Here is a 19,162-nt window from a genome sequence, read left to right as displayed (position 1 = left end):
GTTATATTTTCATTAAATTGCCTTTTAATTTTGTCTCTGCTTAAACATAGAAATGCAAGAATATTTTAAAACAAAAAAATTTCAGCCCAAACAAGAGAAGTCTTTAAATACCCTTAATAATCAAGCAAATAAACCAGCTCACCAGGCCCATATCCAACACTTTCTGGGTCACTCCCTGCAAAACACTCACATATTTATATTCATATAGGACAACCCTGAGTTTCTGACCCGAATGATACTAGGCTTAACAATCAGCAAAAAAAAAAAATGTGGGTTTCAAAAGAACAGGGTTTTAGACTCAGTGACTAGTAAGTAGCAGGTTTGTCCTGGGATTGCAAGGGTTTGTGCTTATCTCCAACATTCATCATCAGTCATCATGTGGCCACTCCGTCGAGCTTTTCACCCTCTCAAGTGACACACACTCTCTCTCTCTCTCTCTCACACACACACACACTCTGACATGATCATACACAAATGGGTTTGTCTGCAAATTGAAATTTTTGTTATCTTTTCTCTGTTTTCTTGTTACTACATAGTCAAACATGTTTCTTTTAATATTTGTCAACATGTGATTTCACTACCCAATACTTGTATCTTTGACCAACCATTACAAAAGTTTCTAATTTTCCTCATTTTGTTGCGTTGGTATCTGTTTTATTCTTATTTAAATTAATGTTGATTTTGGGTGAACTTAGACAAGAACATTGTACCATCGGGTTTTTCACTTTATATATAGAGAGCATAGCCATGGTGGTTTTGTGGATAGTGAGATTCTGATTATAAAATTCTGGAGAATTGTCATTAATGAATAGGGTATATGCTATCTTTTCCCCCTTTCCCCTTGGCTCAAATTTCATATTTTATGTGTCTTAGGCTCTTAAAAAAAAGTATTTCTTAGTTTATAATTTTATTCACAAAATAAAGCAAGACCATTTTGCCTCCTCAGGTCTTGCTTCCAACTTTGTGTATGTGGGTGGGTTTGTCATTTGAGAAAAGTTTTTACAATAAATAAACATGTTCTTATGATTTTGAATTTATATAGCAATCACCTGTTATGCTGTTTGTGATAGCTTTCACTAACACTTGTGTTAACTATCTAAATTTTTTGAATTTTTTTCTTTTAATGTTAGGAAACAACGGTATTTCCTTGAGGCTTCAAGGGTTTTGTTTGCTAAACCGGAAACATCAAGTAATCTTAGAGGAGACAGAGCTAGTAGATACCACCCTGCTCACTTATTATCAACGAAATTCTTTTCAGTGAAGTTGTTTCACCATACACCTATTCTTGAAGGAATCTTTGTGCGTAGCTGTAGTCTTTGTTCAGTGGCAGATGCAAGAAGCAGCAGTGATAACCTTGATGTGGAAGATGGGATTTTTTTAGAACCTGAAACAACCTCTACAGTTGATGTAATTGAGGATAGTAATGCGCATGAAGAAGTTGGGGAAGAATTAACTTCAGAACCAGGGATTTTGGACGATGATTTATTTGATACTGAAAAAGGTGTGGTTGGTGAGGAATCTCACAAGAAAAAGGCTTCTTTAGAGTTGTGCAAGGCTATAATGGATGCTCCAAGCCACTCTGTTGCTAGTGTTCTTGATAAGTGGCTTGCAGAAGGGAATGATTTGAACCGACTCAGTATTTCTAAAATCATAGTTAGCCTTCGGAAGCGTAGGATGTATGGCAAGACATTGCAGGTGCTATTTCTTGATATTTCCCTAAATAAATTATTATTATTATTATTATTATTTTCATTTTTTGTCACAAATTATGAAATGCATGTCTGATTTTGCTGAAATGCATATGTTTGCTTGCACTTTGCCTGTGACATTTTTGTACCTTGAAAGGTAAAATGAAGACATAATTTGCTAGCTTGTCATTGTTTTATCCAAAAGTTATCCAGCATCACCTTGGTATGTGCTAGATTCAAATTAGATATATTGCCAAAAAAAGAAGAAGAAGTTATTAATGCCTCAAGTAAAGAATACATATGAATTTCTGTTAATTTATGCCAATTAGTTGTAGCTCAATTGGAAAATCTTCTCCATGCGAACGAGGTGAAACGTGAGGTTGTAAATTCAAGATCTACTGAGTGTATGTGTAACCTACCATATTCAATATAAACTATATATAATATATACAAAATTGGAGAATATAAATAAGAGATGACTTTAAATTCCATACATTACTCCAATGTATGGAATTTGGTGTTGGTGTGCTTGATGTGGTTAGTATGGAAGGAATGGAACAAACACACATTTGAGGATGTTGCGAGACCTATCGATCACTTGAATTTCATGTTGATTTGTACTTTCTTTGATTGGTCTTGGGCATTGGGCTTTACACATTGTACTTCCATTTTTTAATTCCAACATTTTGTTAGATCTTCTACTTGATTTCCTTGTAATTGTTCATGGTACTTTATATTTATCATCGTGAACATGGAGTATTTTTTTTCTTCTTTAATAAAACTATTATTACTAATAAAAAAATGAAATTTATTAAAAAATAAAATTAAAATTTATATTTACATATATTACTTTATTTTTCTATGAGAAATGTTATGTCTACAAGACTATTGACTTGGCATAGTAAACAATGTTTGTGTTGTGGCATGATCGCCTAGCGCATTTTCTCCTTTCTTCTTTTTCTTTTCCTTGACATTGAATAAAAACAAAACTTAATGCAACACAAAAATCAAAGAACAGAAAATTTAAGGATAGGTAACTTAGGAATCAACATTTTGGCTAGCTTTGAGTCAGCACCAAGTAAGCAAACAAACTTCTAGGAGTCAACACCTAAGGGTAGCTCAAGTCAGCACTAGAACATTGGAAGGAAAATTCCAAGAGAAATTTATTAATTTATCAAACTGTAAACAAAACTGAATCACGGGTTCATTAAATAGAGTTCCAAACTTATTATCCTTGTAGGGATTGAGAATAACGTTACTACTCTAAAAAGAATTTAAACTCCTAAACCAAATACCGAAGAAAATAACAATTATATAAAAGAAATCCTAATTATTATATGATTGGGCTTAGTAGGCTTCATCCATAAGGCCACAAGTTAGGTCATCATCTTTTTACATCTATGCCCATATGTTTGCATTATTGGAGGAAATATCTTGTGTGCACACCGCTCCACCTCTTCTCTGCACTGTTACTCTTCACATCCACAGCAAAGCCCCCTGGACCTCTCTCCTTCTTTCTTTAGGTTCTAACCATAACCCTTCTCTTATAGGTGAAAATGTCAGCTTATGGCTGAAGTCTTATTACTCCTTAGTGCACTTATGACTTAAGCCAAAAGGGAGAAAAGAAAGAAGATAATACTCTTAGTTCTATCATGGAATTGGTTAAACATCTGATGCAATAATATGTTTCCCTGGATTCTTAAGCATTAATAAATTTAAATTTGCTTACTTCTAGCTGCTGCAATCATAATAATAGCTTATTGATTGTAACAATGATCTGCAGCAAAGACAATATCATTAAAAGTGAAGCAGGATATGTGGAAAAAGATTCATATAGCTGACCCTATGTAGTCAGGATTGATGCTTGGTTGCATTTTTAACCTTCTATTAAAATCTAATTTATTTTGCAGTTCTCAGAGTGGTTGGAGACTACTAAGCAACATGACCTTACTGAACAAGATCATGCTGCTCGCCTTGATTTGATTGCTAAAGTACATGGTATCCAGAAGGCAGAGAAGTACATTGAGAACATCCCCAAGTCTTTCAAAGGTGAATTAGTATACCGAACCCTCCTAACTTGCTGCGTCCATCTCGTTAACATTAAGAAAGCAGAGGCAGTGTTCAAGAAAATCAGGGAGCTAGAGTTTCCAATCACTATTGATGCTTGCAATCAAATGATCATCCTTTACAAGAGACTTGACAAGAGAAGGATAGCCGATATCTTGTTGTTAATGGAGAAAGAAAATCTCAAGCCATCTCTCTTTACTTACAGGCTCTTACTAGACACCAAAGGGGCGTCCAATGACATTGTAGGGATGGAGCAGTTGTTTGAGACTATGAAGGCTGAAGGAGTGCTACCCGACATACATGTTTTAGCTGTCTTGGCTAAGCACTACATATCTGGGGGTTTAGAAGATAAAGCTAAAACTGTCTTAAGGGAAATTGAAGAAAGAAAGCTGAAGGAAAGTCTTGATGTGCGCAGAGTGGTGCTTCCTCTCTACGCTTCTCTTGGCATTTCTGATGATGTGGATAGAATTTGGAAGGAATGTGAATTGGATCCCACAATGAACGAGTGCATGGCTGCTATAGAAGCATGGGGCAAGCTGGGTGAAGTAGAGAAGGCAGAAGCAGTCTTTGAAATGATGCTTCAGAAGTGGAAGAAACTCTCTTCAAGGCATTACTCTTCCCTCCTACAAGTTTATGTGAACCATAAGCTTCTGACTAAGGGAAAGGAATTTGTGAAGCGGATGGGAGATAGTGGGAGCTGGGTTGGCCCATTGGCTTGGGATGCACTGGTGAGGATCTATTTGGGAGCTGGAGATGTGGAGAAAGCTGACTCCATTTTGCATAAGGCAGCTCAGAAGAATAAGGTGAGACCACTATTCAACACTTACAAGGTTGTCATGGAAGAATATGCAAAGCAGGGAGATATACATAATACTGAGAAATTGTTCCATAGAATGAAGCAGTCTGGGTACAATGGCCGACTCAAGCCACATGAAATTCTGATCCAGGCATATATTAATGCTAAAGCTCCTGTTTATGGGTTTCGAGAGAGGATGAAGGCAGAGAACATATTCCCAAACAAAGCATTTGCACAACGGTTGGCACAAGCAGATCCGTTCAGGAAAAGATAAAGCAAAAAGGTATTAGATTTGCTTGATTGTTGGAGATTGACTTTGCTAGAGTTTGCAATATTAATGTCTAACTCATGTAAGTAATTAGTAGGTTTGTAGGAGGAAGGAGGTACATGAAACTGGCTCAGTTTTTTAAATTATGGCCAATGTAATTTTCAAGAAGTGGTAAAAAAAATTATGTTGAGTCTTATTTAACATTCAATTCTCATAATCATTGTGTATTTTGTGGATAAATTTACCATGTTTAGAGGAACAATTAGATATAAGTCTTGATAAAATTAAAAAAAAAAAAAAAAATTGTACTAGCATTACTGTGGTGCAGTATAGGTTTTGCATGAACTGCTCAAGAGAAATGGACAACTGCAGAGGATACCAGCCTAAAAGACAAGCATGTTACTGTTCATTTTATTACGTTTATGATCCTTTATATGTCAAGGATACCAGACATGCAATAATGTTATAAATGATATTGAGAATCAGTTTGCTTCAGAAACCCTTGGACCATATCTAACTGAAAGTGATAAAAGGGTCAGACACCATTTCTTCTCCTATTTGCAATGCCAAATTATAGCAGAAAATCACCAGAGATGCTCTGGGAAATGATACATACCCGGTTGTTTGAACTGTATTTTAGTCTCTTGTGAAATGAGAACAAAAGCTAATTTGCTGACATATATTAGCCATGAGATCGAATTACATCACGTGCTTGAAATGTAAAATTTACGTCCATATATTCAAATTTACATTACAAGAGGGTAATGTAAGATATATGGGTCATAAAACTCCAACCACAAATCTTTGAAATCTAATAAAAACGTATTGATCCTCTTATGTAATGGTAGTTAGAATCGTTATTCTTTTAAAGTTTTATTGATAATCAAAGCTTCTAGTACCATTGATCCTCTTTTGTTTTGGTAGTTTGGTTTCTTAACAGTTTATTAAGAATCAAAGCTTTTCATACCAATGAAGGTTGCTTTCTTGTCGTTTTTCCCTTTTTTTTTTCTTGTTTTTTTTTTTTTAATTCGATAGTTAAAGGATGAGAGTATTTAAACTTTGGATGCTTCCATAGAGAACATAAAAAATTAAAAATTAAAAAAAAAAAGTATGATTTGAATTATAAGACTCTTGACACAATTAACCAGGTTTGGATCAATTCATATTTAACAGTCAAACTAGCATAACCTACTTTATTTTACTTTTGATTATAATGGAGTACTATAGTGACCACATGATTGTATGGGCTACCTAATATAATGTTCATTATGTTTAAGCCTGGCCACACAAACTTTTTGAGGATTACCACTCTATTTGAGTCGTCACATATAATGGTATGATTTTAAGAAAACTTTATGATCACATGTTAAAGTATTGTTTGAACTTAAACATATATATATATATATATATATATATATATATATATATATATATATATATATATAACTAGTTACAACAATGAAAGGGGCAATTTAAACTAGAGTTGCAAGACTCTTGGTACCATTAACAATGTTTTGGACCAATCCATATTTAATAGTCAAACTAGCATATATCAATAACAGAGTGCTTCATTATAGGAGTTACAACAACCTACCTTATTTCACTCTTGATTTTAATGTAGTACTGAATGGTGATCACATGATTATATAGAGTTAATCTAACATAATATTCATTATCTTTAAGTCTAGCCATACAAGCTTGGAGGATTATCACTCTATTTGAGTTATCACATAATGACATACTTTTAAGAAATTTTTATGATTACATGGAGTATCGTGTGTGTGTGTGTGTTTGTGTGAGACTCTTGGAACTGGACCATGTTTAATTTGGATCAATCTATATATTAATAGTTAAACTAGCATATATCAATAAGGCAAGAGTGCTTCATCATAGAAGTTACAACAACCTACCTTATTTCACTTTTGATTTTAATGGAATACTTAATGGCGACCACATGATTATATGGGAATACCTAACATAATATTCATTATGTTTAAGCCTGGCCACACTTTTGAGTCATCACATAATGACTTGCTTTTAAGAAAACTTTATAATCACATCTTAGGGTACTGTCTAAACTAAAACATATTAATTAACTACATATTAATTTAATTGAATATCATCTGCACCTTTTCGTCTTACTTGCCAAAGGAAAAGCCATACACCTAACAGTGCAAAATTGCACAAGCCAACCACATGTATTGCTTACCCTAAGTGTCTAAAAGAACACTTTGAATGGCAAACCAGAACTACCCAACTTCCTCCATGACTTTGCCCGATTGTTCCACAATCGTAGGGGATCAAATTACAAGTTTTTGATCTACCACCCAGTTTCCCACCTCACCTATAATAACAAGGTTTTGTTTTCAACACATTATTTTTTGTTAGTATAAATATCTTTGTATAGTGGGCCAAATGTGGAAGTAGAAAATACTATATACATGCTTGATTAAAAGATTTAAACTCTAGATGTCTCCTTAAAAATACAAAAAAAAAAAAAGTGTTAATTAAGTTACAAGACTTTTGACTAATTCACTTTCTTTCAAGTACGCTTTTTCTTTTTCTTTTATTGAAGAGTAGAGTACTCATTTTTGGACTGAGATTTAGTGCAATGGGCAGAAGTTATTGCAGCATAATAGCACTTTCAATTACTAAGATTAAAAGAAAAAAAAAATTTAATTCTAATTTTAGTTTTGTTATTAAAACTTTTTTGTGACTTTTACTTTGTTAACTTTTTTCACTCACATCAAAATGGTAATTGCATGGTGCATCAGGGGCTCCCATTTTTACCATGAAAAGGAAACTCTTAAAATACGAAAAAAAAAAAAGAGTGGTTCTTCTTGTGAGTCCAAACAGTTTAGATGTCATTTTCATCTGCCAATATGATATATCATGTTGGTAACGGGTCGAAGAAAAAGCACCTTTTAAGTTGGAATCTTTAGCTCCTTTTAGTTATATTGTCCATATTACTCCACGTAAACAAATCTAGAACTTAGTAGAGGTGGATTTGGATAGAATTTATTATTGAAAACTAAAAATATTGTAGTAAAATAATTTTTAAATGTGTAAATAGTATCGTAAACCTATTTTTAATGAAAAAGTTGTTAAAAAGTAAAATTTGTGAGTCTTATAAACAGTGCATAAATGTACTATACATGAAAAAAAAGTCAACAACTGTATCTTAAAAAAAAAAACGTAACCGTAAATAAGTTGATCCAAACGGTCACTAATGATATGTTTTCGCATAAAATCTACTCATTCTGGCAATGAGTCAGTTCTGACAAGATTTGGATGTGATAAATTAAAATGAGTTTTGAGACAGTGATTTGAAGACAATAATGAGTTTTTAAAATAATAAAGAATCCATATTAGGAGAGCTATTCTTTAATTTAATTAGTAGTGTAGCTTTTATTTTATTTTTATTTCATTTCATTTTATTTAAAGAAGAAAAAGAAAAGAGTCAAATTAACTTTCAATCTTTCAGTGTACACGGACCATGAGAATCCAACCATTTCCATCACAGATCTGATGAGGCACTTTTATTACAAATTATGGTGGTTAGGTTCTAAAAAAGTATACTTTTTTAATATCATTAAAAGTATAGTTAATGGGGTACGGTAGAAAAATTTTAATATCATTAATCGAAAATATAAATAAAAAATTATCAAAAAAGAGTCATTTTTTTTCTTTCTCATAAAAAAATTTTAAAAATAATTTTTAAACTAATATCTTTAGGAATTCCTTAACTTTTTCCATTAATATCTAAAGCTTCTCTTATCTTAGAATTAACTCCAATTCAATTCATTATTCAATCCATTATTTGACCACAGTCAATAAAAAAAAGAGTGCTTTGATGGAGATATAGACGACAAGGTCCACAATCCACTTTATTATTGTTGGATATAAAATTATTACAAATTTTACCATGGATATTTTACAAGTTATTATATATCAATTTTTAACACAAAATAAAACAATAATCAATAGTTTTTTTATTATTTTGATTTTTATTGTTATTCAATTTGTAATTTTTTTGTTTATATTAAAATTGATAACATTATCCATGATCTAATATCAAACATCACACTCCTTATATTTGAGTCTGGCTACATGAGGTGGGAAAAACACGCATCAAATCCTTTTATTTGATTTATCAAAAACTGAAATGCTTTCATTAAACAACATGCTAATACCATATTTGTACAAAAGAGAAATTTTCTTACAACACGAAGAGTACAATATTGTTCCAGTTGCGAACAATTTAACTGCATGTGAATTTATTTGAACAATGACTTCACCTTTCTATCCTGCATGGAAAGGACGAGTCATACGGATAATAAAGCAAATTAAAAAGCAAAAGCTGACAACACGTACGAATAATGCTAAAGACACACATTTTTTACTGATATGAAATATTATGATTTGGAGTTTTACTTTAACATCATTGATACCATTTTCATAAGTCGCCAATTATAACAATTTGTATCAACAATCATGAAAGATATTGTGGCTAGCTCTAAACTTATTGATTATTTGCCTGGTCTAAGGTATCACTTTGAATGACAAACCAGAACCACCTAGCTTCTCCTCCATGACTTTGGTTAATTGCTCCACCATTCTAGGTGATAGATAGTTTACCCAATCTCCCACCTCAGCCTTCCTAAACAAGTTTCTGTTTTCAAAGTTCTTAATAGATTTGCCAGCTTTGTTTACCTCCAACTCCTTCAAATTCTCAAAACTACAAAGCTTTGCTATCTTTTCAACACAGCCAGCTCTCTCTTCCTCCAAAGAAAATGGGAACCCAAGAAAATCAGCCAACTTTTTCAAGTGAAAACTAACATCCTCTTTCATATCCTCATATTTCAAGAACAACACCTTGTGAGGTCTCTCTATGCTCTCTTTCCAGTACCCCAACATGTGGTCCCAAAATGGACCGAACCCAACAATCCCTTTACAATACTTTTCAAATGCATCCTCTAATGGCATTGGGGCATGAGTTTTTGGTATAATTTTGTTAGTGTAATGCCACGAGGAGACAAAAGTATCAAATGGGTTTCGACAAAGATAAACAACCCTACTGCTAGACTTTTTGATAGGATTAGCCAAAGAAGCAAATGGAACATGAGTGCCAAAAAGTCTAGGTTGTGGAAGGTTGGAAAGGTCAGGAAGTTGCTCATTTGCATAAAGCTTGTACTCAAGGAAAGGTACAAGATCATGGGGGTTGTAAGAAAGCAAAGGGTGGTTGTTTGAGATTGGAAAACGCTTTCTATTCACAATAGCAAAAGCCAAGGCTTTTAACCATGTGGTGCCTGATTTTGGTATAGTAGCTAATACAACATCTGTGTCACATGCTAGGAAGTGCTTTTGGAAAGACACTATAGCTTGAATCTCCATTGGCTGGCACCAAAATCCTTGGTACTTATAGAGATAAGGGGTTCTCCATCCTTTCTCTTTTGGAAGAGAAAGAAGAAGTTCCTGGCTTTCATGGCTTAGCTTTTCTCCTTCTCGTGCTTCTTCTCCATGGTTTTTTGTGTAATGGGTGAGCACCATATTGAAGTAGTGTTAGTTGAAATATTGGCATGAAAATCAACTCACAAAGATCACTTCTTTATAGTTGCACTTCATCACTGTTTTTTTTTTTTTTTTTTTTTTCCTGTCAGAAAATGAGGTTTGGCCATTTCTACCACGTTGAGAACATGCACAGCAAAAGTTCAAGCCACAAAAGCCATTGTGGGCTACAACTTGTCATGCCTGTTTCGCCTTATTCAGACATGTTGCTTAAAGTTTCCTAGTTCTATACGTCTATATGGGGGACCTTTCTTTTCTCAAAAAGAAGAATTTAATTCGTTTGTCCCACACTATTTTGCATGAGGTACGTAAATGCAATTTTATATGAATGCTCCTTTCAATGTAAAAGATTTTTAACTTTTTTTTATAGGAAAGATTTTTAACTATAAACTAAAATCAACAGCATGGAAACATACTGTTGCATTGAAATTATAGATTTTTTGCTTCCTTGTCCATGTTTGATTGCTTCCTCTCATATGTAAGTTATTATAACTCCGTAGGCTTTAAGGCCTCTAGCCACAAACAAATTTTACTAGTTCCCATTATTTTAGGTTTTTTTTCTTCATCCGTGTGTCATTCATGGACTTCTCAAATGTTGCACGCTCACTCATGTGAACCTTGCATCCCCATGTACATGAAAATCTCGAGCCACACCATTCTTTTTATATAGCACCCAGACAATATTACTTTGTTGGACATTTTTCTAAAGATCATTTGTATGGGTTCCACGGGCTTACCTTATATAATTCACACTTGTACGCACGCCAAGCATATGCATCCCGTCCCGCTCTCTCGTGAGTCCTTACCTCTTGGTGGGTTTTAAGGCCTTTATGGATCTGTTTGGATACCGCCTATTTTACTAAAAATTAAAAATTAAAAATATTGTAGTAAAATAATTTTTAGATGAGTAAATAGTGCCGTGTAACTTATTTTTATTAAAAAAATTGTTAATAAGTGAAGTTTATGAGTTCTGTAAACAATACACAAGACCCACTAATGTGTACCGTCCACCGCTTATTTTGCTAGTGTAAACAGTGCACAGACAAAATAGTTAAAAATTACCGCTCAAAAAAAGACGTGGAATGCTAAAAACACAGATGCAGAGTAGAATAATTTCTACCCAATGCACTATATACGCCACAACAATTTTTACTAATTCCCCATTATTTTGGGTTTTCTTTCTTCATTCGTGCATCATCCATGGACTTCTCAAACATTGCACACTCACCCATGTGAACCTTGCGTCTCCACGTCGATGGGAACCTTGAGCCACACCATTCTTTTTGATATAGCACCCATGCCAATATTACTTTGCTGGACATTTTTCTAAGATAATTTGTATGGGCTCCACAAGCTTATCTTGTATAATGCACACTTGTGTGGACTCCAAGTACATGCCCCGCTCCAACTAGAAAAAGGAATCTCAATGACGTTGCCACTTTAATGCACACCATAATTGGATCTAATACCACTTGTTTGGCAGATAACATGTTAGGGAGATTTTGATTGTGTAGTTAATATATATAGATATACCATTTAACTAAAGTTAAGTGTATGAATTTCAGTCTAGTTATATTATATAAATTCTTCAATTTCTTAGGTTTTTCTCCATATGAAACTTCCACTCACATATGTATAACCAACATAAAAAAAAAAAAAAAAACCAACATACACGCTTTTCTTAATATAAACTTCTAAATATGAAAATAGCTAAAAAAATTAAACTGCAAATGTAAGTCTGAGAACATTCATCAATAAATACTTGCAATTTTATTTTGATAATATGAATGTATCATTTTCAACCTGCTTAATTTGGAATGTCATTTGACTTCCAAAATGTCTTCTACAGAATATATAGTAGATCAAATTTTAGATATTTCACAAATTTGGTTATGAAATATCTAAATTAGCAATTTAAATCCAAATTTTTATAGATATTGATTTATAATCTCCATATGAACAACAAGATTTAAATGCTTATCAACTAATTATGAAGTGAGGGGTTTGAATTTCATCAACAAAAGTAGTGTTAGATAATGTTTATTTAAATTTAAATGACTTAAATAGCATTCAATCTACTCATTTCAAAAAATTTTGTCACTCATTTCATAATTAATTGGTAGAGTATTTTATTAATTCTTAGATTTTTTATGGACCAATCTAAATCCCAAAATGAAAGAAATATCATATATATATGTGTGTGTGTGCGCGCGCGCGTGCAATTATCAAGCAATCCAATCCAATTAATATATATATATATATATATATATATATATATATATATATATATATATATATATAAACAAAGACCTTATGCGGGACAACATGAAATTTTGCCATATAGGACATTCTACGAAGAGAATTAAAACACTCTTAAACCACATTATAGATAATAACAAATTTAAAAATAAAGACTCCTTATTTCCTTTGATTCAATGTTTCAAGAATACTTTTTGTTAAATTTTTTGTTAAGACTACTATTTGTTTAATTTGGTTCAATATTTCAAGATTTTTCCTCTCTTTCACACACAAAAAACTTTTTGTATTCCATTCACACTTTTCACTTCTACTCCTTTATATACACAAGCTCACAGCCTTTAATGTTATCCCATCTAAAAGACACTCAGACAAAAAACGATGTTATTTACCTTCAACCCTCCAATGACACCTACATAACTCCAACATTGCAGAACTATTTGTATCTAGCCCGTATGAGTAGGCTATGAACAAGAAAGGAGGCTTGCATTTTTTATTCAGCGATGGTAGCTTACAGTTTTTATGTTGAAGTAGGACGTTGTGGATTTTGTGATTCACTTTGAGTCTTTGGATGTTTGAGATTTTGGTTTGGGAAAGTCACAAATGTTTTTTTTTTTTTTTTTTTGAGCTAAAGAAAAATAAACATTCTAATTGATTATTTATGAAGTTAGCTAATTTTTTTAATTTTGTTTTAGAACTTATACTTTGTAGGTTTCTTTGTACATTTTTTACTATTATTTTGTGCAACGTGAGCCATAGTGATAAAATTAAAAATTGATGATGATTTCAAAGTATTTTTCACTTTTTTTTTATAAATTATACGAAAGTCCAACTAAAGACAATTAAATTTTGATAAATGGATGTGTTTTTATCCAATTTTTCTTTATTTAACCATGTTCTCTTTCTGTTGATACTTACAAATGATTTCCTTAATTTCATTGAGATAATGAATTGGGTGTTTGTAATTGAGATCTCCATATTTGGTTGTGAGAATAGAGTGGTTGAGAAAGTATTTGGGAAGTTGTTTAAATTTATGTAATTTTAGGATATAAAGTATTTTATGCTTTAAATTCTTATTTATAGATTTCCAAATTATTTAATCAGATTTAAAAGTAAAACCTACTTTTAATAGTATATATTATAATATGTTATAGTCTTATAGTGCTATATAATTTTTTAATAAAATATGAATTAAGAAAATCAAGTTTAATTTCAAAGTATTCAACAATATTGTGGGCAAACATAAATATTATACAATAACCTAAGTATTATATGCAGGTCTTAATATACATAAAAATAATTTTAAATGAATTTGTAAAGTAGTCCACGCATTACAAGAGACATCATCTAATTATAATAAATATGTGGGGGACATGAATTGAACTATGTGATGTTAAACGGTTGGGTTAACTTAACCTGCCCAAAATAGTTTAATAACCAAATAATTGAGTCTTTCAATCTTTCGGAGAATGGTGGTAGGGTCAATTAAACAGAAGACTCCACTTTCTTGCCATGATAATTCTTTCTTTATTGTTCTTACGGGGCTGCAAATGGTCATAGAATTTTAAATAAATTTGTAAGGATAATGTTTGAAGTTTGAAACAGATCCATGTCACTGCAAATGCAAAGTTCACCATTTCAGGAATAACATTGTAATGGTAATCTGTAAAATTCGAAAGAATACTTTGCCTTTAGGAACAGAACAAGTCACTAATTGATTAAAAAGATCGTACATAATATATACAGATTTTATTCTTAAAATATTTAAGAGACGTCATTGATAATCAGCCTTATCCTTTCGAGAGATTTTGTGTGTGTGTGTGGGGTAAATATTGATATATAAAGCAACTAAGAAACAATAACAAGGCAGGAACTAGTCACCACAGATTTGTCAATTACAATAAACTCCCTAGCCATAGCAGAGGTATCGACAAAAACATCAAAATCCTGGTCGAAATCTTCCAAAAGCAGCAAGGACATCAACACACTTATTTCGCTTCCCTGAAAGCATGTTGAATTTCATAGCTAGGAATTCTTAGGAATAGAGACCAGCAATCATTTGCTAGAGGAAACAAATAAGGATGAATAAGCATGTTCTATCCCTCAGAGCCCACAGGTTGATTCCTTGACAAACTACCAATTGGTTCATTCATAATTACTATTTATTTATTTCTTTGTTATATATGAGTGTGTGCCCATGCTTATTGAGAAAGAATATTAAAAAAAAAACCTAAATTTTACAAATAAAAACTAAATGTGATTTAATATATATATATATATATATATATATATATATATATATAAATTATGTTTTTATACTTTTATTATAATTTCATGAAAATAATAATAATTTCTTTAAAAGGTCGAACTTTTTTGAATATTTAAATTAAAAGATTTAATCATGTTTTTCTTGGGTCAATTATACATATGAATGATTAGTATAATTTTCAAAGTTTTGAGGGGGCCATAGCGACCCCTACTCCATCCCCAACGCCTTCTCCACCCATGTCCCCTGTCCCTTCCTCTCAACTTTAATTAAGAAAGAGATTTATCTATATTCTATAACAAATTGACCAAAAGGTGACCAAAAAAATGGGTGACATGTGAGAATAATGGGGCATCTTATGAGCCCATTCAACTCACAACATGTGGATTCCATGCATGTATATAGAATCCATAATCAATTAATGCTCGCTTTCCCATCCAAAAATAATAATAATAATAATAATACCCGCTTCATAGAACAAGCTCATAAGATAATTATGACAGGCAATTGTTCTTAGTCAGACCACACTCACAAAATATGAATTTCACATGAGCATGGGGTCTATAATCAATAATCAATGAGTAGCTCACTCCATAGAACAAGTTCATAAGATAAACACTATGGACAATTGCCCCACGTGTTACCAAAGAAATCAAACTTTGTTTGAAAACAAAAATAGAAAGAAATATTTTCATATTTTACAAGGTCTTTTAGAGATTCAAAAGCTATAATTTTTTTTTTAAGATGAAAATATCATATAAAAAAAATTTTACCTTTGAAAAGTGGTAGGAGCTCAATTTTTTATTTATTAATTTATTATTCTTTGTAAAAACAAGTGTATAAGTAACAAAATTTGGAAATAATTATATAAATAAACTCCATAAATTGATATTATTTTTAAGTTAAACTATAAAGTTTTAATTAATCAATAAAGTCTAATATCAATTTCCCATAATAAAAAAAAAAAGGCATAAATGGTTCCTATATATGGTTTTAAAATGTTACTCAATTTAGTCATTTTATGAGTAACAAAACTGACGTAAAGTATACCATACTTGAGTTTTATCTAGTTACCAAAAATAATTCCATGGGAATTAGGTAAAATTTTGACTAAAAAAAAAATTACAACACGATGTGTGTGTGTATATATATATATATAAACTCTAATAAATACAATACAATATTATGTATATAATTTTTGTTGAGTTTTTCAACACTAAACTACCTTTTAATATTGTTTCTCAAACAAAAAAAAAACTACTTTTTAACATTCACATGAGTGTGTATGTGTGTATATATATATATATATATATATATATATATATATATATATATATAAAGAGAGAGAGAGAGAGAGAGAGAGAGGTTGTGTGCTGTTTTTTAACCATACTTTTAAAATTATAATAGGTTGTGTGCTTTTTTTTTTTTTTTTTTTTTTGGTTGATGAATGGGTGTGTGCTGTTTTTGAACTCGATTGTCTTCAATCTTATATATGAGAAATGTAACAAAATTTTCATTTGGAGACTATATAGAAAAATTTTAATTTGGAGACTGTACGTAATAGCTTTGATGTGATTATATAGTTTTTTTATAAGCTAATGTTAAGTTCTTTGAATTTGAACAATGAAAAGAATAATATAATCTCAGTAATAATCATTACTTCAGTTCTTTCTACATTCACAATGGCACAAAAGATTTTGAGGATAAGACCTTCGAATACGCTAAAAAAGAGAGTAAAAAAAGCAAATAACTGAAGCTAAGAAACATTTTATACTATGCGCACTACCATGCCAATGGCAAAACATTAACAAGTATTGCACCATCTGTTGAATCCGCATCCACTCTTCCTCTATGATGTTGACGCTATCTCCATCCATGACCAATTGCTTTTAGGCAGAGGGGTTCCTTTATTATTTGTACCCCACTCTTGTCCAGCCTCGTCACCATTAACGAGTACTACACCATCTGTTGAATCCGCACCATCTGTGGCTCTTTTTTTTTCTTTTTTTTTAGCTGTGGGCAACCTGTCCGAGGAGTGAAAGAGCCGTGGAGGAGAGAGAGAGAGAGACGTCTAGTGGAGAGAAAAAGAGTCAGCCGTATAAATTTTTTTGGGTTTAAAATTAAATAAGTATAGAATCTATTAAATAAGTTATAATAAATGAGATCAATTAGAATATTAATATTATAAGGATTTTTTTTTATCGTTGAATCTACTTAAATCTAATAATTTTATAAAAAAAAAAATGTAACTTTAAAGTATAACTTGAACCCATCTCTCATATATATATATATATATATATATATATATATATATAAAACTAGTCAATATCCCGTGAAAAGATTTTGAATAAAATATTTTTTTTTTTTTTTCTAAATATGAAATTTGATAATTATGATAATAATTAATAAACATTTAGTTTGATTGTGTTCGTAAATGAAGCTATCTTTTCTATCATTTAAAGAAAATATGATGCAACAAGATTCTTATGAAATATTTAAATATAGAATATAATTTAAACTCAATTAAATATATATTATAATAATGACATGCAAATCTATGCTTAAGGTTTGGTTTTCATTATATTATAGATTATTGATGTATATGTATTGTGTGCATAATGTTTGTTTTTCTATAATGTTAACTTGTTCTTTTTTTTCTTTTTCCTTATTTTTGGTCCCCCTAAGTTTAGTCTTGAACAAGAACGCTTTAGGAAAACATATGAACAACCATTTGTTTATGGACACACCCAAACACACATTCAATTTCATCTGTTTAAATGTGAATTTGTAATTAGATTTTAGCACTTACACAAAGGACCACCACGAGTATTTACAGTACTAAATTTCACAATATACTTAAATGTTAATTTACGATTGAATTTTAGCACTTACACACAGTACTACCACAAGTATTTGCAGTAACATGGTTGAGCTGGTTCCTTCTATGGTATTACCTGGATTTTAGCATCAACATGCTGTGAAACGTAAAGGCACAGCTAGAGGGTTACACTGTCATAAATTGCCGACATATTGAAAGAACATACTCACAATTTTCATACAGATACAATAGGAGCTGATGAGCAATTACAATGCACATCTTTATCAGGTCACTGTCTTAGAAAAGTAAAAAGGGGGAGGGGGACCTTGAGACCTTGACTTGACATCGGTTTTCTGCCGACGTTGTACAAAGTGCAGTTTTCTTTTGTTTGTCCCGATTGAAATATGCGATTATAAGGTTTATCTCGTGCTTTATATCATTTCAATCAATGTGGGGGCTAGTTAAGGTTGCACTACTTTGTCAATTGTCACATCGTGATTCATGACCCTGAACCTATGCACAAATTTTCACTTCATTGAAATCCAGCTCTTTGATTTGATGTCCACTCAAAATGGATTGGCAATAAAATCTTTTTGGATTATCCAAAAAAAACAGCAATTTATAAGGAAAACAATAATGAGATGTAAGGTTACGTTCGGATATATCTAAAAATTGAAAATTAAAAACTAAAAATATTGTAATAAAATAATTTTTAAATATGTGAATAATGTCGTGAGTCCTATTTTTAATAAGAAATGATTGAAACAGTACATAAACAGTGCGCCACTGTGCATGAACAGTAACCGCATAGTGGTAAACAGTACTGCTTGTCTCCTGTTAAAACTCGTGTGCAGGAAAAAAAAAATCTGAAACGTGAAACCCAAATTGTGGACACTGGTCTCTCTATCCAAACCCACCCTAAGTAAAATAAAACTGATTTAACCTATGTAATAACTTAGTTTTATGGACATAATCATACTTTAATTAATTTCTCTTAAATCTCTAATTATCACACTATTAGCATTTGTTTGAGATGAGTTGAAAAATTCAACTTATCTATACTTTCAACTTATTTTTGTTACTATTTACAAAATCTTTTTAGATTATCTAAAAAAACCGCAATTTGTAAGGAAAACAATAAGGAGATGTAAGTAAAGTAAAACCAATTTAACCTGTGTAATAGCTTAGTTTTATGGACATGCTCATACTTTAATTAATTTCTCTTAAATCTCTAATTATCACACTATTAGCATCCATTTGGGATGAGCTGAAAAATTCAGCTTATCTATACTTTCAGTTTATTTTTGCTATTATTCATGAATTTCACTGGACTTTTTTATACTATTCATGAGTCTCACTGTACTATTCAGCTTATTTTTTTAACCTATTTTCTATACTTTTAGCAAAAAGTTTTCAATTTCTGCTAAATAAGTTG

At 31.5% G+C, this 19,162-nt stretch overlaps 2 protein-coding genes across 2 annotated transcripts; one reads left to right on the top strand and one right to left on the bottom strand.

Moving 5' to 3' along the window:
- The first annotated feature begins 230 nt into the window (after nucleotides 1-230).
- LOC142615421 (pentatricopeptide repeat-containing protein At1g80270, mitochondrial-like) lies at nucleotides 231-5,036 on the top strand. The gene is made up of 3 exons (XM_075788167.1): nucleotides 231-411; nucleotides 1,131-1,695; nucleotides 3,599-5,036. Exons 1-3 carry the CDS (start codon nucleotides 377-379, stop codon nucleotides 4,823-4,825), a joined length of 1,827 nt encoding a protein of 608 aa, XP_075644282.1. The 5' UTR covers nucleotides 231-376; the 3' UTR covers nucleotides 4,826-5,036.
- A 3,899-nt stretch (nucleotides 5,037-8,935) lies between these two features.
- On the bottom strand, nucleotides 8,936-10,390 carry LOC142614640 (cytosolic sulfotransferase 15-like). The gene is made up of 2 exons (XM_075787199.1): nucleotides 9,254-10,390; nucleotides 8,936-9,221 (listed from the first exon to the last, which is right to left on the bottom strand). The coding sequence occupies exon 1, from the start codon at nucleotides 10,367-10,369 to the stop codon at nucleotides 9,362-9,364; it is 1,008 nt and encodes a 335-aa protein (XP_075643314.1). The 5' UTR covers nucleotides 10,370-10,390; the 3' UTR covers nucleotides 8,936-9,221; nucleotides 9,254-9,361.
- Between the last annotated feature and the right edge of the window lie 8,772 nt (nucleotides 10,391-19,162).

Source organism: Castanea sativa, chromosome 11 (assembly GCF_040712315.1).
Source record: "Castanea sativa cultivar Marrone di Chiusa Pesio chromosome 11, ASM4071231v1".
Lineage (NCBI taxonomy): Eukaryota > Viridiplantae > Streptophyta > Magnoliopsida > Fagales > Fagaceae > Castanea > Castanea sativa.
Note: the sequence above shows the minus strand (reverse complement) of the source record. Positions and strands in the feature narration are given on the sequence as shown.

Excerpts from the sequence above, each read along its gene's own strand:
- LOC142615421 (XM_075788167.1), top strand. The coding sequence starts at position 377 with ATGTGGCCACTCCGTCGAGCTTTTCACCCTCTCAA. Across the intron at positions 412-1,130 it reads CGAGCTTTTCACCCTCTCAA|GAAACAACGGTATTTCCTTG; the intron begins GTGACACACACT and ends TTTTAATGTTAG. Across the intron at positions 1,696-3,598 it reads TGTATGGCAAGACATTGCAG|TTCTCAGAGTGGTTGGAGAC; the intron begins GTGCTATTTCTT and ends TTTATTTTGCAG.
- LOC142614640 (XM_075787199.1), bottom strand. The coding sequence starts at position 10,369 with ATGGTGCTCACCCATTACACAAAAAACCATGGAGAAGAAGCACGAGAA.